General features: G+C 42.1%; 1 protein-coding gene across 1 annotated transcript in view; it reads left to right on the forward strand.

Moving 5' to 3' along the window:
- LOC111536655 (collagen alpha-6(IV) chain-like) overlaps positions 1–25,733 on the forward strand; it is a 314,428-nt gene that overhangs the window by 225,241 nt on the left and 63,454 nt on the right. The window contains exons 4-5 of the mRNA XM_026451994.1: positions 18,985–19,119; positions 20,641–20,685. Coding sequence (XP_026307779.1) covers positions 18,985–19,119; positions 20,641–20,685 — 180 coding nt within the window. The remainder of the gene's footprint in view (positions 1–18,984; positions 19,120–20,640; positions 20,686–25,733) is intronic.

The raw sequence follows: 25,733 nt of genomic DNA on the forward strand, positions 1-25,733 counted from the left end.
ATTCTACAAACAGATGTAATAGATCTGAATCAATGGTGGGATATACAATGTTGATGGATGAGATGACTTATTGTGACGATGTCAATTTTGTTGTTGTTGTTGTTGTTTGTTTTTTTGTTTTTGTTTTTGTTTTTGTTTTAGTTTTGAGACAGAGCCTCACTCTATTGCCCACGCTGGAGTTCAGTCGTGCAATCTTGGCTCACTGCAGCCTCTGCCTCCTGGGTTCAAATGATTCTCTTGCCTCAGCCTCCTGAGTAGCTGGGATTTCAGGTGCCCACGACCATGCCCAACTAATTTTTATATTTTTAGTAGAGACGAGGTTTCACCATGTTGGCCAGGCTGGTCTCAAACTCCTGACCTCAAGTGATCTGCCCACCTCAGCCTCCCAAAGTACTGGGATTACAGGTGTGACCCACTGCATGCAGCCAAATTCAATGCCATTCTAATGAAAATACCAGCAGGATATTTTAAGGAACTTTAAAAACTTATTCTAAAATGTAGATAAAAGAATAAATGTCTATGAATATTTAAATTGATTTTTGAAAAAATAACAGGTGAGAGACTTTCCCCTCTACAATTTGAGAAAAGCTGCAAAGACATAACAATAATAATAATAATAATAATAATAATAATAATAAGTAGGCGTGCACAGTAAAAGGCTAGTAAACCAATTAATAGAATATAGAGCTCAGAAACAGATGATAAGATAAAAGTAATTTTACCTCAAGGGGAGGATGGATTGTTTGGTATTGGAATGGATGGATCATCACTTGACAGAGCTTCCAAACCAGTGTGTCACATTACAAGCTATAAATGGATTATAGGTGTACAGAGCTATTGATCTCCTTGACCCTTAGGATATCCAGGAAGAACCTAAAGTGGTCAGAGCTCCCAGGCTGGTGGCTTCCACCAGTGACTATGAGCAGTCCCACCAATTTACCACATTATGTTAAGCATATACTATTATATCCTCTTGGTTCGATTACCTGAAAAAGAAAAGATCTGGAGAAAAATAGAGTTGGATTGCTACCCTATATCACATATAAAGGTGACCTCTAGATAGATTACAAACCTAAATGTGAAAGGTAAAACTGTAAATGTAGGAGAATTTCTCTATAACCTGAAATAGTGTAGAACTTCTTAAATAAGACCCCAAACCACAAGACATAAGGTGGAAAGTCATAAATTTTACTACATCAATTTTAAGACTTCCGGTTCAATGAATGACACCATACACAAAGGTAACAGACAGATGATATACTGGGAGAAGGTATTTGCAATGTCTAAAACTGACAAGGCATTGATAGCTACAATGTCCAAGGAACTCTGGTAAATTGACAAGAAAAAGGCAGAAGACACAATTGTTAAAATGGGAAAAGCATATTCACAGAATGGACAGACCACAGAAGGGGAGTAACTGCATTGACTAACAAGCCTATGAAGAGATGATTAGCCTTACTAGTGTTCAGAAACGTGCAAATTAAAATAACAGTGAGATATCAAGTTATACTCATCAAATTGACAAAAATTGTGAAGTCAGGTAACACCAAGTATTTGTTAGCATGAGGAGAAAAAATGATTTTTCATGTATTGTTGATGGGAGTGTAAACTGTTATACCGCTTACAATCTGACAGCATTTATTGGTACTAACCATGTATTCCTACACCCAGAAACCTCAGTGCTGCATGTGTATCCTGCAGAATCTCTCTGTGGTTTGAAAATAGGACACTTATGGGGACGTTTATCACAGAATCATTTGTTTATCACAGAATTTTTTGTGTAAGGGATTAGAGGCAAACTAGATGTCTATCCATAGAGAGATGTACATGTAAAATGTGGTAAATGCATACTTTCAAATATTACATCAGGGTTAGAAGCAATAAAGTAGTTGTGCAAATAGTAATACAGATCTTGAAGACATTCTTGAGCAAGAATGAGAAATAGAATGTGATCTATAACCAGAAGACAGCAACATCAATTTTAAATACACACACACGGCCGGGCATGGTGACTTACGCCTGTAATCCCAGCACTTTGGGAGGCTGAGGTGGGTGGATCACGAGGTCAGGAGTTCAAGACCATCCTGGCGAAGATGGTGAAACCCCATCTCTACTAAAAATACAAAAATTAGCCAAGTATGGTGGTAGGTGCCTATAATCCCAGCTACTCAGGAGGCTGAGGCAGAGAACTGATTGAACCCAGGAGGCGGAGGTGGCAGTGAGCCGAGATCACACCACTGCACTCCAGCCTGGGTGACAGAGCGAGACTCCATCTCAAACAAACAAACAAAAAAAATACGCACACTCCAAAAACTAGAGAGATAGACAGATGGATAGATAGATGATAGATAGATAGATAAATAGATATAGAGAGATAGATGATAGGTAGACGACAGATAGATAGAAACACGTAGAGATAGAAGATAGATAGATTAGATAGATAGATAGATAGATAGATAGATAGATAGATAGATAGATAGAGACAGAGGGAGAGAGAGAAAGAGAAAGAGAGAGGTATTTGTTGGATATCCTGGACTCATATCAAATATATTAAAGAAGATACCTGAGAGGGATAGAAATGAGAATGGGGATGTGGATGAAGAAAAAGAACTTTTCAAAATGAGGAGTTGGACATGGACTAATGATGACATTTTATCATGAACTAATAGATGTAATTAACTTGGCTCTTTGTAGCTGAGTTATTCCCCCAGAATTTTTAAGTGATGTGGGAAGGGAGACATCAACTCCAACCAGGGAAATCTGAGAAGTCTGTTTGAAAGAGGGCAGATTTGAGCTGAGCTTTGAAGGATGGATAGAGCCTTAGTAGAAAGTTCTGGAAGAGAAGGGAATTTTTGATGAGGAAACAGCTTGGTTGGAAGCCAGGTGGTGAGAGAGTACAAGATGGATTTAAGTATCAGCAAGGAGACAGTAATTTTTGAAGTCTAGGGCAAGTAGGGGTGTTTTGTGGAAAATAAGCCTGCAAAGACAGGTGGGAGTTGAATGGTGAAGGGCTTTCAATGCGTGATTAAGGAGTGTGGGTTTTATTTTGAAAGTAATATGGAGTGGTTTACAGTTTTTGAGCAGGAGAGCAATAGGGACCAGACCTAGGATGATTACTGTCACAGAGTGTTAGATGGATTGCTGCAATGTTTGACTGGACACAGAGAGAACTCCAGAGGCTGTTGTCATTATCCAGGTGAGAGCTAATGAGGGACTGAGCTAGGCTTTGGTTATTGGTTCCTAAAAGGACTAATAAGAGTGGCATGGACACGGACTCAGGAAATTGGAGGGACCTGAGAAATAAATTAGAATGCTGTCTCATCTTTATAGCAAAGGTGGTGGAAATTGTAGGAGATGGATGAAGTCACCATGAGAGAGACAAGAGCCTTTGGGCAAAATGGAAGGGGCCAGTGAAGAGGGTGATGAAGGGACAGTAGACTGAAGAGCCCATAGTATAGTGCAGTAAAAGCCAAGGAGGAGGTTTCAGAAGGGAAAGGAGTGTTCAGTGATGACAAATGCTGCAGAGGTCTATGGTATTAGAATTTAACAGAGGTCACTGGTTACTTTGCAGAGAGTACTCTCAAGAGAGAGGAGTTGGTAGGCCCAGATTGCCAGGGCTTGGAGAGAGTGAAAGGAGAGGAAATGGATGCAGCGAGTGTTGACTGGTTTACCATGAAGTTTGTTCTGGAAAGGCAATGGAGAGATGGGATGGTAGCTTAAAGGGAACGGGAGTAAGGGAGTCAGAGGAAGCATTTTTGTTTGTTTTATTGGTTAGTATCACACACTCCAGAGCATGTTTCGAAGATGAAAGGAAAGCAACCTGTCCGGAACATGGAAGAGAATAGTTACTGGAGTAGGGTCCCAAGGGCTAGGAGCCCTGGAGCAGCTGCCTGGCAGTGCTCACTGCAAGCTAGCCTTGCTGTATCTTGGTGTGCACCTTCCCCCTAATTGTGCTCTTTAGCTTTGCCTTTGGGAGATCTTTCCTCTTGCACATACACTTACTAGAGCTTCTCCCACCCCCATAACACCCCCTCACTTTTTCTTCTCTTGGGTTCCGGAGACTGGTTGAAAATGGGCTAACAAAGACACCTGTCTTCGTCAAGTTTGCAAGTCAAGGGATTTGATTAGCTGCTTGGTTCTCAGGCCAAAGGACCTGAAGCACTCAAAGCCCTGAAGGGGAAAGTACTTGAAGATTTGTTTTCCACTCAGCTTTAAGGGACAAGTGTGCTACTCTTGGCCGTGGCGGCCTTCATAAGGGACTTTATCTCTACAGAATTCTGTATTAACTTTTTCTGAAAGATTGCCAGCACCCGATTCAGAAGCTTTTAAAATCCTCATAAAACCAGAGAATGAAAAAAAAGCAATAATGGAGGTGGAAGGTAAGCAGAACATGGGACTTCCTGCCCAGTTCACCATCCGGCCAGGCCCCTGGTCTGGCCAACTCCTTTTCACCCCTTTTTCTCCCCTAGTTCCTAGGGTTTAGCCTGTTTTGCTTGCTTTTCTGACTGCCACCTCCTCCCTCCTCGATTTCCCATCTAGATACCTTTAGGTATGGTTTCCTGATTTATCCCTAACTCTGCTTTCTGTAAGAACCAGAAAATGGACTGTTAATTTGTTTAAGGTGTTTTCATTGCTACAAACTCTAAGGAAACAGTTGGGCAGAGTGAGATATAACCAAAAGTAGATGACGGTGTGAAAGTGGGGAAGGTACAGAGGATGATGAACCCTGACAAAACATCAGTCTTTAGTGAGCTGTGAACACCTGTGCTGCCTACTCTCCTCCCTATACAGGCCATTGACTCTGACCTGGGAGTTAGCACCATTATCTCCCCAGCAGCTGAAACCATCTCTCTTTGAGTTAAATGCTAGACAAGGTCTTCATCCTGAGGTAGATGTGGGGTGAGGTTGCTAACAGTCTAGTGGATTTTCCCCATGTGTGAATCCTCAGGTTGCTTTCTCTGACTCCAGATTTGTCTTGACAGAATTGGCTCAAGTACTAAATGTTGTACATAATTTATACCTCTAGGTGGTTCAAGCGTCTCACTTTGAGCAAGGGCAAATTTTCTTATAAATCATTGTTTACCACGAATTGCTGGCTCCCCTCTGGCTCTCTCTCCAGCCTGGAGCCCAAGATCAGCTATTTCCACATTGTTCTTACCCTCCTCCTATTGGACTTATCCCTCTCCCTCACCCGCATACTCACCCCCAGTACTTCTGATATATATATTTGCCAGTGCCCAGACCTGGAAAACCCCACCACCTGCTTTGCTTCCTCCTGCTCCTAAGCTGCCAACTATTGTTTGAGGAAGGTTCCTCCACACATAAAAACGTGTTCTCTAGTGTCGGTGGAGCTCTCAGTGCTGCTTGGTAGGCCTTCACACTTTTCTAACAATTGACTTCCTGTCACATCCTCCATAGCATCTCCTTCTGGCCCTCTCAAGTCATCCTCAACCTCAAATACCTTCCCTCTCTACTCATGAGCTCACTTCCTACATTTGTTGAGAAAATTGAGATCAATTTGAAATAGACATTCCCCACTTCCCTCTTACTTACAAAAATGTGCCCTGGGTCTTCTCTTTATGCATTTTTTTCTACTCTCTAGTTTGGAAGAATAAAAAGCCCTCCTCTATCTCCAAGATAAACCCATCAACAGTCCTTGGGTTGAGAATCATATCCCTCCTGCCTTCCTATGCCTTATTGTATATACTCATGTGCATGCATAACTTCTCTTTTCCAACTTGGATTGAGAGTTCCTGAAGGACAAGACCCATGTTGCATTCATTTCTGTTTCCAGCATGTCGCACCATGGCATAGTTGGCAATCAAGAAATTGCCCGATTTATCTCTAAAAAATTGCCTCGTCGATTTACTGAACCAATGAGTTGTCAGTGGAACAAGTACACTGACTTGAGTTCTTTGTCCTTGGTGCATCTACATAATTGATTGCTAAGGGTGCCCACTGGGCAGCAAGAAGAATTTAGGGAAGAGTCAAGAGGATTCAATACACTCCAGACCCAGGGTTTTTGGTGGAGTTACATGACATTTTAGTAGGAATTTTTGACCAAGAATTGACCTGCCACCTTATTAAGGGAATAGTGGAAAAAGCCGCTAGACTCAGACTAAAGATCTCGGTCTGGCACCCGTAAACTGCATGGCCATGGACAAGTTAGCCCCTGGGCCTCAATTACTTTCTCTAGTACATTGAGGACAGTGTTGTTATGAGCATTAGATGGAGTCATACATGTGAAAACACCTTGAAATCTGAAGCACTTCACCAATGTAAACTTGTAACTCTTATACCTGATGCCACCAACAGCTCTGGGGCTTCTACTTTATCAATACCACAGCTGCCACCACCTCCATTGCCCATCTTTCCTCTTGCACACAGAACTTGATCTCATCTCAGCTTCCAACTGTTCATGATGGGAGGGGAAAATATATCAGAAATGTGGAGCTTTCATTCCCTTCCCATCTTTTTCGCCTGCGTGTGTCTGTGCAGAGGGCTTTACTTGTCCATAGGGACTACTACATATTGTTGTGAGGGTCAATGGAAGGGAGTTATGTCATCCCATCTTCTTCAGTTCAAATCCATGAATGTCTATGATAATCCATGATTATATGGCAGGCTATGCCAGAGTACCAGCAGGCTCTACCATTTTAACAGTTTCTTGTGCCTGTGGGCATGTGTGTTTGGATTGGAATGTGTATCTCTTTATCAGCATGGGTGTGCATATTAATGCTCCTCTGGTTCTAAATGAATACAGGAATGTAAGTTTTCATGAGAACAGCATCAAAACTGTGTAAGTAAACTGCTTCCCTCTCTTCCTTGCCCTTCCATCTCAGAGCTCCCTGAGTTCTCTGACAAGGAGGTCCTGACAGAATTTCTTTGATCCTACCCTTTTTTTTTACTCCTTCTATTTAAGGATTAGTAGTTGGTTGCTCCCAGTTACCTCTCACTCCCAAAACTTGATGGCTTTTCACCAGAGAATCAGGGAAGTCAACATTGATCCAGAAGCAATCAGCTCACACCAGCGCAGTATTGGACCAAAGGTTGTGTAGCATACAATGATGGGCAATATATTGTGTCAGAGAAAAATGCCAAAAGTATCCCTTGTCTAATGGAATAGATACACTACAGCAAAAATTGCTCTGAAGTGAATTTCTGGCAAGTCCTGTTTCGCTTTGATTTTTATTCTAAACCCATAGCTGTGTTTTGCTAGAAAAACTAAAAGAAAAAGGTTGACTCCAGATTATAATTAAACCTTGTATTTTTAAATAAACCATGCATTTGTAATAATGTAGATCTAACCATTTTGAAACTGTAATGAGACTCCTGTGTGAGACAGTCAATTTGCTCCCACCTTTCACAGCTTTAAATTCTGCTCCTCTTTTTATTCAATCTTTTTTCTACTGAAAGCACTTCCTTAGGGGTTTACTGCCTCATGAGTCCAGCAAATGAGGTTTGTTTGTTAGTTTGTTTGTTGGACAGTTGGAGTTTGGTTATTCGAGCTTTTTCTCCAAAAGCAAAGTTTTGTCAGTGGAATGAAACTATAGCTCATTTTCACATACATTGTCTCCACTGACACTCAAAGCAACCTAGGAAATGGGTAGAGCAAGTAATAATCCCATTTTGCTGATGAGAAAACAAAGGCCTAGAGATTAATTAACTTTTTCAATATCATACAGCTAGAAGGTTGGAGCAGGGAATTTAACTCTTATACTTCTGCTTCAAACAGAAGACTTTTTTAAGAGGCAAAGGTGACATCAATTCAAGTTTGCTAGAAAACTTTCAAATCAAAATCATTCTCAAATTAAGTATTTCATGTCTTTCCAACAGATATATTAGTTTCAGGTTAAATTCATCCCAAGTGGAGTTGTATTTATTTACTCACACAGTCTGGAAACTCGGTACACACTGGGGCTCTTTGTATAGACTGAATGCCCATTCCAAGGGATATGGGGGCTCATTCAACAATTTATAATAGTTACAAAGGTGTTTAGTTGTTATGTTTTTATTTTTATGTCCAACTGTTGATCATATTTACAGTTTTAGGTGATTTTTTATTCTTGCAATTCCCATTAAATATCACAAAAGGGAAGTTTGGTATGGTTCCTGATAATAGTTTTGTGAATGTGTTATGGAGGAAAGGGACACCTGAAGATTCTCCCATGAATTTATTTGCCTCTATCTAGCAGCTCCACTTCATCCTATTTTAATAATTACATTTCCCAGGGATAAGGAAAAATATGACATGCCTAAAGCCTACTTCTCCAATTTCTGCTCAGCGTAATGACCATCAAGTTAGCATACTGTGCCTATATTCCTTCTGCCACTAAACTAATATGCTAGCATTGGAGACTCATAGCACATCAGAATTTGTCCACCAGAGCCTAGAAAAACTAACCATTACCCACTGACCAGGTAAGAAGGCCACTTTAATTGTGGAACCAGAAGAAATCCCCCATCTTTTAAGTTCTAGGGAGAGCCATTCCTTGAAGTGCATCTTATTTCTTAATTTGTTAATTATATCAGTACATTTCTATTAAAGAGTACCTATTCCAATGAAAAGTGTGGGTAAATTGAGATAAATTGCTTTGGTATCAATGAAAATAACAATATTTTCTCCGCAGTGTAGCTCTTACTGCTCCTGTTCATGGGTTTGTGTCTCTGCGTTCAGAGCATCATTCAATGCAGAGACAGTGTAGCTTGGTGGAAGAAACAAAGCCTTTAGTATCAGCAAATTGGCTTCACCAGTTGCTTGCTGTGTGATCTCAGGCAAGTTCCTTAATCTCTCTGCATTTGCGTTTCCTCATCTGTAAAATGAGATTCATACCCACCTGTTGGGGCTGTTAAAAGATTAAAGGAGGTGAATTTAAGGAATAGCACTTTATAAACTCTTGGTAAAAGAAAGTTATTATTATGTTTTAGAAGAGAAATGTGAGTAAACAGGTAGAAGAAATGGATGCAAAGTCTTGCCTAGCAAGAGTTAACTTTATCAGTCTGGGATATGTCTTCTTAAAAATTTCAACATGCTGACAATAACCAGTGGAATGGGTGGATGTATCTTTGAAAACAAAACGTGTAGATGCATGTCTTCGTGCCTGGGCTGGCTGCTTCAAACGCTGATTATAGCTGAAGAACTGGAAAAGAAATGTGATTCCATTTGAGTGTTGAGGGGGAGACTCTGATACTATTTATTAGCTGTGGCAGACCTGAAAATTGTCTTTGCAAGACATCGATCACTATGTATGTATGTATGTATGTATTATGTATGTATGCATGCATGTATGTATGTATGTAGATGGAAAGGGTCACTGCTCTTGTTGGCGAATTGTAGATGAGGTTAACATTATCAAGCTGATCCCAAGCTTCTTGGTCCACAAAATAGGTCTGTATATCTGCATGATATGAGTCTTTACCTGCCATATGCTGGACACATTCTTCACCACCAGCATTCTTTCTTTTTTATTTACTTCTGCAGGCAATGCTAGTTCATTAGTGCTGTTACTAGGAGAGTGAAGTGTATGGCTTTATGGATACTCATCTTCGTTTGTTTCAACAGAGAGAGCACACAGTTGACTGGGAGGCTCTGATGTAACACTTCCACTGAGCAGCTGTGTGACATTAGCCAGCCCTGTTGGCTAACTGCTTTGCAGCTTGGTGCCCTTTGCCTGCCTTGCAGATGTATTGTGATGATCCAAAGGAATGGTGAAAAGAAAACTGCTGTGAAATTTAAGTATTCTGCTTATGGGGGTGTTATTATTAGTATCTTTCTTACCACATTTCATTGCTAGGAGAAGGATCCCTAGCTACTGAGGTAAAGTTTGTTAAGTTCTTGCATTTCCCCCACCCACTAGCTAAAATGAGAATTTCAGTTGTAAAGTAAGGACAAATTGTAAAAATCAAGCCACCTTGTTCCTAGGCTGGAGGTCAAGGATCTCTGCTCCCCCTTCTCAAAAGGCCACAAGGAGTATTTTAGGATAGTGACATTCTTTTAATTCCATTTTGCACCTAGCAAATGAGACTTGGAAGTGGCCTTCTCAAAGATTCCCAAGTGCATATCTAATTCTCTATTTTCATTCATTTCATAATTATGCATTTTCCCCACAATTATGTTTTGTGTGTCTACTGCACACCAAATACTGCATCTCCCAGGATATAGTGGTGAACAAACCTCACTCTGTTTCCTCAAATCTTCCTGTTTTGTGGGGAAAATGTGCTAAACATCTCCCTAGATGTTCGCCCAGGCATCTTAAATTCCACCTGTCCAAAGGTGAATTCCTTATCTTCCGCCCAAGACTCTTCTTCCTCTAAGTTCTCTCATGTCATCAAAGAGATCCACTCAGTTGCCCAATCAAGAAACACTGGAGTCATCATTTGCACTTTCCTCTGTTTTACTCGTCAGTTCCAATATGGCACTAAGTCCTTATAGTTTTTAGCCTCTGAAATATCTCTCAAATCTGCCTTTTCCCTGTCTCCACTGCCATGAACCTAGTCCGGGTCACCATTATTTCTCTTCAGGAGGTCATAGCCCCCTTATGGGGTTCCCTGTCTCCAGTCTTGTTACCCCATCCACTCCTTTCCTCTTGTGGTGTGTCATAATGAGGAAGGAGAGGTGCCCTAAGCCATAGTGATAAAGGAATGCTGAGGGCCTTTCAGAGATTGTGAACTCCAAACCTGCACAAGCCATAATCATTTGCTAAATAATGGTACATCAATAACAACAAATAACTTTTATTGCACATTTAATATATGTGAGGTGCAATGCTAAATGATTTACAACAGGGATTCTCCAAGTGTAGTCTTTGATCCTGTAGAGTCAGCACCACCTGAGAACTTGTTAGAAATGCAAATTTTTAGACCCAGCCAGAACTACTGAATCTGAAACTCTGGAGCTGGAGCCCAGCAATCTGTGTTTTAATCACCTCTGGGTAAGTCTGATGCATGCTAAGGAGCGAAAATAATGATCTACTTGAATTTTCTTATTTAAGCTTCATAATTACCCTATGAAGTAGACACTGATATTATCCTCACTTGACAGCTGAGGAAATTTGAAGATGCCATTTGTCCCGAAGTCTTACAGTGGTGAAGAGGGAATCTGAATCCTAGACTTTTGAACTCTGAACCCTGTACATTTAGGTAGCACATCATGTCACTTCACTAAATTCTGAACAAAACTGGAAGCCAAACTAAAGTTTAAAACAAAACATGCTAATGTACCAGATTAAGCACCTCAGCATCTATAAATTTTCATAGGTTATCCTCTATTGCCCTTTCCTACTGATTCTCTGTGATCTCACCTCTGCTCCAGCCAGACCCAGGATTCTGACTGGCCCTCGCTTACAGAATTCGCTGATTCCCATGAACATGTTGTTCTTCATATTTAGAATGTATTCACTAACAGCTTGTTGGGTCTTTCTTTGCTCCTCTGCTCCCTTGTCAACTCACACATCTCTTAATTCCTCTTGGATTTGTGATATATACCATATAATTTTTAAAAATGCATTGCATATGACTGGTGTGGTTTGGCTGTATTCCCACCCAAATCTCATCTTGAACTGTAGTTCCCATAATCCCCACGTGTCGTGGGAGGGACCCAATGGGAGGTAATTGAATCATGGTGGTGGTTACCTCCATGCTGTTTTCTTGATGATGAGTAAGTTCTCATGAGATCTGATGGTTTTATAAGGGGCTTCCCCCACCCTTCACTCTGTACCTCTCTTTGCTGCCACCATGTGAAGAAGGACGTGTTTGCTTCCCCTTCTGCCATGATTATAAGTTTCCTGAGGCCTCTCCAGCAATGCTGAACTGTGAGTCAATTAAATCTCTTTCCTTTAATACAATGACCTTATCTCCAATACTTTTTGTGATATGGCCTTATGTCCCCCAACAAGCTTAAATGTTGCTTGAGGGCATGGGCAATGCAGTGTGTTTCTTTTGTGTATTGCCTTCTCACCCCCTACGTGTATATTCATACTTGCCAAGCACAAAACTCAGCATGAGATGAAAAGTGTTTAATTAGGTTGGTGATGGGTCATGTGTCATCTGCTTTCAAGGGATAACATAACTGTAAGTTTCATGAATGCAGAAACTATGTCTTACCTGCCATCTTAACCCGTATTCCTGGCACAGAGTAAGTGCTGAATAAATCATTGTTAAATGGATAAATTCCATTCAGGATGAGAATCAAAGTCATTTCACTGAGAGATCTCAGAGAACAAAGAATGCCCAGAAACTACATTAGATTTAGACCATTTCTGTTTTCAAAGGCTCTAAAAGGTATTGTTTTAAAAGTCTACAGTTGATGTTGTATGTACTTGGGTAAGTCCCTTTCTCTTTCTGCCCTTCAACTTCTCCATCCTGAATTGGATCAATTCCTGAGTCTTATGCAGCTCTCTTTTTGGTGATTCTGTGATCACATGTTTCCTGATTGCACTCTATTGCAACTATTATAAATTAAAGTTAAAATTCTAAGGCCCCCACAACCATCTGAATGGATCCGTCCTCTTGGCCAGGAACTTTCCAAAGTTAATCTGGAGAACTAGTTCAGTCCATGATGGGAACAGGGAACCAGACATGCCTCATTATACTCTCCTCCCTTTTGGAGTTACTGATAGAACAGACTCTTGACGTCTGATAAGAAATATTTACCATGTATTCTCTCCGAAGCCTGCTACCTGGTGGCTTCATCTATTATGATATATCCTTGGTTTCCACAACCCCTTATTATAACCCAGACATTCTATTCTATTGATAATAACTCTTTCAACAAATTGCTAATCAGAAAATCTTTGATTCCACCTATGACTTGAAAGCCCCCCACCTTGCCCCAGGCTTCCAGTTGTCCCAGCCTTCCAGACTGAACCAATGTACATCTTACATGTGTTGATTGATATCTCATGTCTCCCTAAAATGTACAAAACCAAGCTGTGGCCTGACCACCGGCCATATGTTCTCAGGATCTCCCAAGGGCTGTTTCATGGGCCATTAGTCACTTATATTTGGCTCAGAATAAATCTCTTCAAATATTTTACAGAGTTTGACATTTTTCCTCAACACTATGTAGACTTCCAAACAAGATACTGATGTACCTGGGCCACTGGCTTCTCAGTGTGTATGTCCATTCAATCATTTCTCCACTCAGCAAACATTTACTGATGCCCACTGAGTACCATGCATAGTGCTGAGCACAGGTGATTCAGTAAAGAGTAAGACATAAGCCCTGTCCTCAAGGAGTTCAGTCTGTTGGGAGGTATAGACACATAAACAGGCAATCTAGCCCACACAGTTGGGTGGGGGTAATCATAGAAAACTCCCTGGAGAAGCTGATATCTTGGTTAGAGCCAAAAGATATAGAAGAGGTAGCCAGGAGAGCAGAGCCATATACAAAAGCACGTAAAAAGGCCCTGGGATAAGAGGTTCGGAGAGAGTAATGCAAGATTGGAGGTCACAGGCAATTTGGCAGGCTGTGGCAACACTCCAGGCAAGAGATGAGAAAGACTTGAACTAAGACCACGGGGCTAGAGATCAATGAACAGGTTTGAGTTAGATTTTGCAGGTAGAATTCACAGTACTTGCTAATGGATCGGATGTGGGAGGTGAGGGAATGGAAGGGTCATGGAGGAACCCTGAGTTTCTAGCATGATCAGCTTTATGAATGGTGCGATTTACTGAGTTAACTCCATTAACTCAGAAAAAGGGAGCTGGTTTGGAGAATGGGGTTGAGGAGAAGCCAATGTGATTTAGTTTGGGGCATGTTGGGTTTGAGTTGGAATATCTATTTGAATAGATCTCTTATAAGTCATTGACTATAAGGATCTGGCACACTCAGAAGAGAAATATGGGCTGGAGGTTCAGATTTGGCAGTCATCAGTATGTAGATTAAGACCCTTTAGGAAGAAAAATAAACACTGAAAAGCCAAGTGCCCAGGAGAACCAGGACACCAGTGCTATGTAAAGGGAGAAATGCTCTCACTGATGTGGGATGCTGGCATACATGCTCATCTATTCCCAAGCACACATCTCTGCCCCCGAAGAGGGTTGCTCAATGATGTCTGTGCATCTCCAACTGAAACTTAAGGGAAGGAACATTGAGTGCCCAATCCTATAAACTCTCCATTTTGCCATAAATGATGCCTAAAGGAAAAAGGAAACTGATGCTTTCATTCTCTCTGCCAGGTGTTTTATATGTATTAACTCATTTAAATGCTGACAATAATCCTAGGTAAGAGCTATTATTACACTTCAGCCCTTGATACTCAAGATGGTAATGTCCCTTGCCCAAGGTCATATAACTGTTAATTGGCAGTAAGGAGACTTCACGTAAAGTGTACCTAACAGCACCGCACCACCTTCTACAATACAACTGGATCCTTAGGAAGGCCTGTGCACACCCTTCTCCCTTCCCTGCTTCATAAATACCATTTGCATCCCCTAGCTTAATGCTTTGCTTTACAAATCCCCCTGGGAAAAGCAAAGCTCTAAGTTGTCAGTCATTAACGCCTCAGTGGGAATGAATTTCAGATTCTTCCTCAGGAACAAATGTTAATTTTATGGGAGAAGAACACTGGAACCTTAAGGGAGGTATAAAAAGGCAGAAAGGGACTAACTTATGAAAAGTCAGCCTCCTTTACCAGTTTCACTGTCCTATCTAGTGTGAGGCATATGCTTTTAAGATTTGTCGATGATATTTCTACATATGTCTACTATTTTATAGGCAGCCCCATTTCTGGGTCTTTTACCCTAGTTATCTGGGTCTAATCAGAGGTCACCTTAAACTGCGCACTGATCCCAACTCACTGTGGTTGGCAGGAGGCAGCCAGCCTGGGCTGTGGTTGCAGACCTACAGTTCCTGGCTTTAAGCACAAGTCCCAACTCATTCCCTTGAGAATTAGACCCTGATGTGCATATTTAAAATCCTGAGCAGATGGAAGCAGGAGAGCTCATTGGAAAGACTTGGAGGAGTTCCTTCTGCCCTGTCTGGGTCTGTTTGCCAAAATAAATGACATGTATCAGGGCAAGGCATTAGTCCAAGCCCATTGAAATTCTGCTAGCTGTCCAAACAGTGATGGTGTGTCAGATTGGTTCTGTGAAATGACCAGGGTTAGCAAGAAAGAAATAATGTGTGAGCATCTGGCTGCTGCAGCCTACTGATGGGGACAGTCCCAGGGGCGGACCCAGGGTAGTGGAGGGGCAGCCTCAAGGACCCCCTAAGACATCTGCCACTGGCAAACAGGGAAATAGCCACATACTGGCAGCAGGCGGTCTGTTTAGTTCCATGCCGTTCCTACTAGCTATGTGACCTAAACAAGTCCTTCCTCTTCTCTCGGCCTTTTGCCCCCCACCTGCCCCATGTATAAAATAAAGCCTGGATTGAATGGTCTTTAAGGGCCTTTCCTGCTCGAACATTCTGTGACTTCTCTGACACTGGTTTGATTTCTTTTTCTCTGTAGAGGGAGAGGCCCACCCACCCACCTGCTTATCTGTAGTCTCTATGTTCTCACACTGACCTCTGCTGGCCATTATGAAAAATGTCGGATGGGAAAGGAAAGGAATTCACCATTGATTTAGTTAATATTAAGCTTTAGCTCTATGGGTAATGAGGCAGAAATCCTGTGCATTAGAGATGAGGAAAAAAGATCATACAGCTATAAGCACAAAGTAAGCGTATCTGGATGACAAAACAACCCGCAGAAGAAATGGGTCTCCCTCTTTTTTTTCTCAGTCACTTTCATTTGTTCCCGGTGTTCTGTGCCACTGTATGACAGGACATCCATGGATGGGAAGGCTTTTTGTTTCATATCCTATGACTGCAGACTCCATAAGGGCCTCACACCATGCTGAGGAAACAGTTCTGGACGAGCAGAAACCTAGAAACTACCCACAGGCCCTGCTTCTGGCCCTTGATTCAATGTGAGAGGTTTCAAGCTGGACTGCTGGCACGCCCACCAACCCAAGCCGGAACCTGGTGCCAGTTCAGAAGTGCACGTTCCTCTGGTGGTGCCTTTTCAAACTCCCATTTGGAAAAAGAATTAGAATTTTTAAAATATATGTGAGTTCTTTAGGAGAGTTCCTTTCAGCTCTCTGGGTGGAACACAGGTGTCAAGAAATTCTGCATGCCCACCAAGCCAGGAGTAAAGAAGCAGGCTGTGGGACCCTGCCTTTTCTGCATGGAATTGGAGTTACAGTTAAGTCTAGCCCTCGAGTTGCCTACCTCCTAAGTCTCCTTGCTTACCCTTGCTTACCGTGTGCTTGCAAAGGTAAGGGACCAGAGGTAGAGGGTGCCAGTCCCTGTGCCTATGCTGGGTGCTGCTGGGACTCTTCTCTCTAATGGTGCGAGCAGGATGGGACTGGGCCACATCACAACCTGCTTTCTCAGTAGCTGTTCAGTGATTTCCCTTCCTTCCCTTGATGTGGGAAAACTTTTGGCAGGGCTTGGATTTGGGTCAAGCATTCAGTGCCCTGACTGGATCCTCTCTGCTAGTAATAACGTGGCCTCTGCAAGCCCATCCTGCCCTCCATTCTCCTATCAAGCCGTTCCGTCCTCCTCAACAGCTGGTTCTTATCTGCCTCCCTTGTCCCAGCCTCAGGCAGACAGCCATGGCCTCATTCTGACATACACATGTTCTCCTGAATGCTCCTTGATGACTTTCAGCCATGAAAGACCACTCTTCTCCCAAGTCTCCCTGTTCCCAAACCTCTGAGGGTTGCCTGTGTCCTGCCACATCAAGTCTTCAACTTTTCTGCGGTGTTTTCCAGGCCCACTTCAGCGGGAACCTTTCCAATCAGCCTTTCCAATGCAGCCCCTGACTTCCCCCAGCCATGGGCAAAATGTGAGCATTCCACAAACCCTCCATTGCCAACTCTTTTTTTGTGTTCCCGCAGCACTTAGGCTCTGTTCCAGATTTGTACTGTTTGCTGTGACTTTGTATGCATTAGTCTTGAAACCTAGGCCCACATTTTCTTTTTTTTTTTTTTTTTTAATTATGCTTTAAGTTCTGGGATACATGTGCAGAACGTGCAGGTTTGTTACATAGGTATACATGTGCCATGGTGGTTTGTTGCACCCATCAACCCGTCATCTACATTAAGTATTTCTCCCAGTGCTATCCCTCCCCTTGCCCGTCACCCCCCAACAGGCCCCAGTGTGTGATGTTCCCCTCCCTATGTCAATGTGTTCTCATTGTTCAACTCCCACTTATGAGTGAGAACATGCAGTGTTTGGTTTTCTGTTCCTGTGTTAGTTTTCTGAGAATGATCGTTTCCAGCTTCATCTATGTCCCTGTAAAGGACGTGAACTCATTTTTCTTACAGCTGCATAGTATGCCATGGTATATATGTGCCACATTTTCTTTATCCAGTCTATCATTAATGTAGGCCCACACTTTTGACCTCCTACTCATTGTCAACAGCACCCCAGCACTATTTTTTAAGTACTGCTCTTTTTCTTTTTATATTATTAATATGTATTATACACACATATACACACATATTTATTGATTTTGTGAAAATCCCAATAATAATAAATAACAGATCCACTGTAAACAAAGTTCCAACAATGGGAGGTAGGAACCTAAAAAGTGAAAGTTTCCTCCACCCCATCATTCCCAGAATGAAGCCTGTTAAACAGTTTGCAACCTATCATTTTTTGTAGGCCACATGTTGGATATTGGAAAAGGTTGAGTGGTAGGTGGTGCCCAAGAGAACTGCATTTCCTTGGACAGAGCGTCTTTTACTTCCTTGCAAGGGTCGTAGGTCTTCGTGGGCCTGATTGACACTTGAAATTATACTCCAAAGGATCGTCACAGCTGGTGGCCACTTGCATCTCCAGTACTTAACTGTAGCCACAGCATAAGGCATCCGTCCCATTTTCAGCCTTTGAAAAAGTAAACCTTGAAGGTGAACAGTAAAGGGCGTGCTTAATGGGCTTCTTTTCAAAGTTTTTCACAGATTTGTAGGAAATTACAGACAGTCAGTAAAGGGGCCAAGAGGTAGAGATGGAAAGCATTTATGAAAATGGACTTTCTACCTGATACGGTGTTGTGTTCTCTGAGAGGTAATGCATATTACTAATGGTTTTTATTCTTCTGCCAAGAAAATTCAATTCCTACTGGGATTTGTTCTAAATGATAGACCAGCCTGCATATGTTGTACCCACTGGGGTTAATGCTCAGTCTGAGTCCACTTGAAAATGTCAGCCTGTACTCTCAGACTTAATTGTTACAGACATTTTATAAGCAGGACATTTAAAATCCTCAGACTGTTCCCTCTTGCTGTCATAATTGATACTTAATAGATATTCTCAGGCTTCTTGTATTTTACACATTCAACACTTTACAGATTGGAGAGGAGAGGAGAGAGGGATACGAAGAAAGAACAAATAAGCAATTCATGTGTGTATATGTGCATGTGTATGTATGTTTTCCCTGTGAATGTCTGCTACTAGGTACAGTGATGGAGTCCTGGGATCTGCCAACAAAGATGAGCTCTTGCAGGTTTGTCAGCTTGTAGGTTTCTGGGCCCACTCTGGCCCCCTGGGGCAATGTTCTCTAGGTACAGCCATTTCTGGATTTCACTGCAAGCACATGGTTGGCCATTTGGATGTGAGTTATAAAATGTCATGATGCTCTCCAGCGTTCTGTTCTTTCACTATTTTGACAATCTGATGGATGGCCTGGCATTAACTAGGAAGAGGACAATATTATCCAGCCTGAATAACTAATTTCCTAAGAAGTATAAAGTTGAAGGATCTTGGTGCACATGAATCTTATTAAATGTGCTTATAAAATGTGTTCTATCCAAATAAGCTTAGCAGCCCCTAAAATAGCCTTTTCTGATCTGTGTCTGGAACTTTGGCATGCCTCACAGATCTCTTAGCCAAAATTACTCGGTGAAGTGATGACAGTGCTCTTTGTGTGTGGGAAAATGAGAAGTATTAATGCTAAGTCCTCTATTGACTAATTGCACTCCTTCTGTCCACCTTAGGGGCGACCTGGACCAATTGGAATTCAAGGCCCATCAGGTCCTCAAGGATTCACTGGCTCTACTGGTTTATCGGGATTGAAAGGAGAAAGGGGTTCCCCAGGCCTTCTAGGACCTTATGGACCAAAAGGAGATAAGGTAAGACCAGCAAAGCTTGATTTCTCTTTGATGCATGGGCCACAAATGTAAAGATCAGAAGTTCTCCATCCCAGTTCTGCTCATTTGTGATGTCATTCCTGAGTAGGTTCGTGCCAGGCTGTATTTCTGCATTTTTTTTTTTTTTTTTTTGAGATGGAGTCTCACCCTGTTGCCCAGGCTGGAGTACAATGGCATGATCTCGGCTCACTGCAACCTCTGCTTCTTAGATTCAAACGATTCTCCTGTCTCTGCCTTCCAAGTAGCTGGGATTGCAGGTGCCTGCCATCATGCCCAGCTAATTTTTGTATTTTCAGTAGAGATGGAGTTTCACCATGTTAGCCAGGCTGGTCTTGAACTCCTGACCTTGTGATCCACCCGTCTCAGCCTCCCAAAGTGCTGGGATTACAGTCATGAGCCACCGCGCCCCGCCCAGGCTGCATATTTTAATAAGAGATGGGATGAGTGATGGCCTGCCAATGATTCAGCCCACTTGTGGAAGGACTCCCATAGCAAGCACACCATAAAGTAAATGTATTAGCTGCTTGCTAAACAAGTGGGCTCACTGTGGTAAGAAGTCAGGTGGGTTTGAACTGTGCATGGACCAGAAGTCCAATCACCTGGGCAGCAGAGATCAGGAATCCAAGCAAGGATACTGGGAAGAAAGGGGTCAGAGTGCTTAGAAGCAATCTAGGCCACAAATATAGGGAAAGAGCTGCAAGAAACGAGAATGATAATGTCATGGTGGCAGGCTGACTGTTCAGCAGCTCAGTTTATGTTCCCTGCCTACTTTAATCACCTTCTATTCACCCCGTTGGTGAGGGAAGGATTCCCTCACTAGGATCGTGGGGATGACTAAAGATATGATACCTGACACTGGACAGATGAAATTGACAGCAATTTGTTAGTCACATATACTCACAGCTCAGGGGAAGAGGATACCACACACCACATAGGGCCACACAGGGATAGCACTTGGGAACAGAGTTTAGAAGAAAAGGCTGTGCGAAGCAGACTTTGTAGTGTCAGTAGGGCAGGGTGCCCCTGGTTCCTGAAGGTGGATGCAATTGGCTTGTTTGAATAGTCCACTAGGCCAGCAAGAAATTGAAACTGCTATTCCAGGATAAGCAGGAGTTGCACCTGGTCCACTTGATAAGGAAAGTTGTTTGGCCAGGGGGCCTTATCTGTAGAAGCATAATGGAGAGGGAAACTTGTGATTAGGTTATTCAAGGTCCTCTAGTTTTCCCCAGATGGCAGCAGGTAATAGTGAGCCTTAATTTTAAAACCTAGATTATACTCCCTTAAAAAAAAGAGCTGGTTTTGGAACAAAGACCTGTCTAAGGCCTTAGGTAAAGGTAAATGGTCACTTGGAACTGCAGTGGGAATCAAGGGTATACAATATGGGGAGGGAGGTACGAAACACTTCTTAAAAATGTAGGCCATTGACTTATAAACAAACCTACTGAGTCTAACAAATACCAGTTGGATTGTGTCTTACATTCCTCTCCCTACTCCTTTTTTTAGGGTCCCATGGGAGTTCCTGGATTTCTTGGCATCAATGGGATTCCAGTGAGTGTGTCCACAGATGAATTTTTCATATCCTCCTTTAGGTTCTGCCTCATATTTCAGACACTTTGACCTCAGCAACGTCCTGTCTCATGCAAGCATGCTCAGGAACAAGGGTTGAGATATGTGTGGTGAGGCTTAAAGGGCAGTGGTCACACACAATTGCCCTTGGATTCAGGCACAAGCAGCCCTGTGTTGCATGATTGGAGAGTGGAGGGACCTGTGTAGCCATAACATCAATATCTTAGACAACACGAGTTAAGTCTTGTGGGTTGAACAGAACTTTGATTGGAGATGAGGAACTGGTTCTAAGGTGTAAAGACAGAGCCACATTAGAGCATATATATCCTTATATAGGGAAATTAAGATGATACATGAAATTAGAGGATAAAATCCTTCATGATATCTTGATACATTCCATTTCATAATTTGTTCTCTTCAGCCATACCTCATTTCAGAGTGAATTTTCCTTTAAAGTTTTTACAAAGTGACTACTCCAAAGATCACTTGGAGGCAGCCTCTTGCAAAATTTATCCTGTGGACCTCTGCTCTGCCCAAGATAAGTGGAAGGTTTGGAACTTGCAGACAATTCTTTTTTCCATCCATCCAGCCTAATCTCTTAGTTTCTCTATTTTCATCCTATATCTGCGCTTATCCCACCGCTGGTGATTCCATGGTAACATTGCACCAGCCTTTAAAATACAATATTTGGAACTTACTGGCTATCTTTTTTCAGTTTTTCCCTTTGACACATCTCTATATATTTAAGCCATAGTCTGGGCTATGTTTGTCTACAGCAGCAGTTTCCAATCTTGTTTAAGAGAAGAACAGAATCTCAACATATAGAACAGAAAAAAAAAAAAAAAAAAAGTGCAGCTCCTCCATTTGTGGGAGGTCCCAAAGCCTGCTTTTATCTTTCCAACAGCCTCTCAGAGGTTCTTCTGAACCTTATCAAAGCATGGTTTTTGGAGACCCTATGATTAACAGCTTTTGTGTTATCCTCGATAATAATCTAGTATCAGGAAAAGGGGTTCAAATCTTTTTTCGCCAATCTATAGATATTTAATGTGCTCCTGCTATATGTTAGCACTCAACCTTGGGGATACAGAGGAATCATGTGGCTCTGCCTTGAAAGATAATATCATCTGATTCATTGTCTCCTCTGATCTAGTAGACATTTATGAATTTGAAAAATTGAAGGCTTACTTACCTCATATCTGTTGCATGTATCAACAAGTCGGCCATCAGACTTCAGCATTTTATTCAACTGCAGAGTCTGCAAAGTGCCCAGAAATAGACCATTGGGAAAATAAGCAGATGAGGTTGGCCATCCTTTTATGATGTCTCCTGGCATTTTCTTATGGCTGTGTTCCTATGGCCCCTTTAGCCAGAGTCTCCACCCAGAATGTGTATCTTCTGGGAGCCACTGGGTAAGGGAAACTAGCAAACTGGAGCAGCCTCTTTCATTCATTCTGTGGACCTGGCTTTGCCAGAGATGAGTGGAGGACTTGGAGCTTACCGTCTTAGTATGCCCTTCCTCCTGCAGTCTTGTTTTAATGGGAGCTGGAAGGAAGTGAATCCTGGAGGCTAAGGCTGTTTCCAATTCTGAGCTGGAAACTGCCCCAGAGTCCAGCTGGATACTCTTGCCTCCAGCCTGTGGCCAAGAGAGCCCTAGAGCTTGCAGGAATGGATCACTTCTCTTCGAGGCTTCATTGCTTGGCAGAATGAGTTGCAGCTGTTCAGACCCCTCTAAATGAGCTTACCGCTCCCAGTAGAAGTCCCCACTCCCTTGTGGGGTATCCACATCTTTTACTTAGGCCTTATCCTTTTCTAGTTTTTTTGCCCGAACTCCTGATATTTCCTTTCCTTGACCAAAAATTGTATGTGTTTTCTTTTGACTTCTGATTGCCCTAGCTGCAGGCTTCAAGCCTCATTACTCCATAAAATCCCACTTTCTTGTTGTTTCTCTGTCTTGCAGCCTCTCAAGAAATATTTGTTGAACATCTTCTGTTCAGTGCTTACCTCTTCCTTCCACCTCTAATCTCCCAGGAGTCATTGGTACCTGTCTCAAATACTCCAGCGCCTCACTACCTACAGCCCCATGGGACTTAATGATAGATAGTTTTTTTGTGCTAGTCTCATCCAGCTCCTAGGAAACAGAGATTATATCTTCTGTTCCTCTCAGAAGCCTGAGAGGCCCATGACTGAACTCTGCATAGAGTAAACACTCTAAAGGTATTGCGGGGGAGGCTGACTCCAACCTCTAGTGCCTAGCAGTAGTACTTAGACTGTCAGGGCTCCCTCAGACAGAAAAACACAGACACTATAGGCCTAGTCAGACTGATTATTTTGTTCTACTTTCAGTAACACATATTAAGCAATTTGGCTGAAACCAACAGCTTTCCTAACACATCTTACTAAACTGGATCACTGCACAGATCTGCTTCCCCTCTTAATATTAGCTGATTGCTAACATATGTGTCACTAGTTTTGGTCTCAAAACTCCATTTTTGCTGTCATGTAGACAATTTCAACATGAATGGGTTAGTCATCACTTCATGATAACCTAAGTCTTTGCACTAAAGGGCACAGCAACTAAGCTAGAGAGTGAGCAAACAAGCATTCCTAAGATCGTCAACATTAGAACAACATAGACTAGGGACAGTAGGGCTGTGGCTTTTAATGATATCCCAGCTGTGAGTTGGGCCTGTTGGCATCTATAAGAGATGTGTGTTTATCAAATGTTTTCAGTTCAAAGCAGTTGGGAGCAGAGATTTTCACTTTACAATTTATGTTTAGCTTTCCCCATGGAGTCAATCCCAAATCTCTAGTTCCCTGCCTGGAGACTTGTAAATGAGCACACGAGATTTATATTCTCAAAGTGAACACATACCACTCACCAAATGGAAACTTTTCCTTTGAAACTGGGTTCTGAGGAACGTTGTTTTGGCTTTTCTGGAATACAACAGATCCTCCTGTTCCATGTGCTCAGTCCCTTGAGGCAATACAGAACTATGGTTTCCTCCCTCAAAGAGCTATACACTCTTGGAGGGTTGGCACACACATACGTAAAATCATTAGCTATAAGAATAAAGGGCAATGTGCCAGAAATTTTGTGGTTCTGAGAACTGAGAGGAGGTAGAGCTCAGTCCTGTGGTTTACCCTTGCTGACTTGACTGAGAGAAGATTGTTTATTGAGCTCCTACTTAGTAAACCTAGTCTCACTTATTTTAACCATAACCCAATGGAATAGGCATTATTCACTTTTAATGCTGACAATGACTCTATAAGGTAGATATTATTCATCACCATTTGACAGTTAAGGGATCTGAGGCTCAAGCTGGAGAAGGGAAACACTGGGATTGGAGCACAAGTCTAACTGGCTCAGAACATGCCTTGTCTACCCATTTCTTGGCATCAGCTGGGTGAAAAGGCACTGATAGATCTGAGTCAGAGGTCAGAGATTTATTTCCAGAGAATTCAGCTAAGGTAGGAAAGTAAAAACAGGTATCCCTGAAATCCTACAGGTAGGAAATATCAGGAGTTCAGGCAAGAAAACTAGAAAAAGATAAGGCCTAAGTAAAAGATGTGGATTCCAAAGGTTAAGAATCCAAAGGTTTTGGATTTTGGATTTTGGTGTCAAACAGAAACAAGGGCTCAGGAGTAAGGAAGACTCCTGGTACTTAGCCAGCCTGTCGTTTTGCCTCAATTTATCCCTGTAACCTAGCTGAGAGATAACCCCTAGCAAGTTTGGCTGGGACATTTTATAATAGTGGCAATCAGGATCCCAGCCATAGACAGACATTTCACCTGAAGGGTTTAACTGAATAGAGTTGAATGAAGGGTATATTTAACAGATGTGGGAAAGATTAGGGGAAACAACAATGGATGGTGGAACGACTAACTCAAAGCTACCCCTAGACCTGAAAGGGGAAAAACTGGAATGGTAATTATTGGAATCCAGTGAGATCTGGAACCATGAAATAGCTGTTGCTGAACAGGAACTAAGACTACAGAAAAATTTGTCCATTTCCTTGGAATATAGCCAGGGAGGGAGGGCATGGGGGAAATAAATAACCTGTGTCTTTCTCTTCCTGCTTTGATCTCTCCAGTCTGTGTCTCCCAGTGGCCAAATACAACTGGAAGACAGAGGGAAAGGGAGCCTAGGTGGTACAGTCCATAGAGGCCAGGCTCCCAGGACACAGATCTGAGGGGAGATAGAGTGTAGATCGTCAGGGCAAACAAGAGTAACCATCCCAATTAATAATAAAAAGTTGCAAACTTTAGTAAGCTGCATCAGCTTCCCCAGTGCAACTAAAAATCATCACCTGAGTCTGCAGAGGCACAGATAGCAGCAACTTTGTTGTAAAGACAAGTTTATTGACCATTCCTCTGGACTTAGCATTCCATGAGTCCGGTTGTCTAGACTCACACTTTTGTATTAACAGTGTGTCTAGCTCTTACAACTATAATAACAACGAAAATGAAACAGAACTCTATAGAATATTTCCTCTATAAGAATTTGATTAAAGGTTGTTTCCTCTAATAGTTTGAAAAGTTCATTTTTGAACATATAGCATGTTTCCCTCAAATCATCAAATGTATATACTTGGCTTTTAAAGTGTTTGCATCAGCAGGGGGGATATCTACCTTTTATTGACCTGTCTATATTTCTGATCTTTCTGATCATCTCTTTGCTCCATGCCTAACACACAATTGGCTTTTGATGGATTAAAAAAGATATATTACCTACAAAAGAGTAGACTCTCTGTACCAAGGAATCCCAACTCTAGAAAATTATTGAATTCAGATGAACTGTATGAGAATGATTACTAATTCCCAAGCAGAACAACTGCCTCAGTAGTTAGTACGGAGAAGAGGAAAACATACAGTTTTCGAACTGAAGCAATAGCCTGATGTGTGCGGATGATAAAATGAGATTGAAAATGTGATTCTTGCAGGACTTGCTTATTTTGGACCAAGCAACTTTCAGGAGAGGGGGTGCTGTGGGAACTGCTTCTGCTCTATTAACCAAAATCCAGCATCATTTC

Source organism: Piliocolobus tephrosceles, chromosome 12, assembly GCF_002776525.5.
Source record: "Piliocolobus tephrosceles isolate RC106 chromosome 12, ASM277652v3, whole genome shotgun sequence".
Taxonomy (NCBI): Eukaryota; Metazoa; Chordata; class Mammalia; order Primates; family Cercopithecidae; genus Piliocolobus; species Piliocolobus tephrosceles.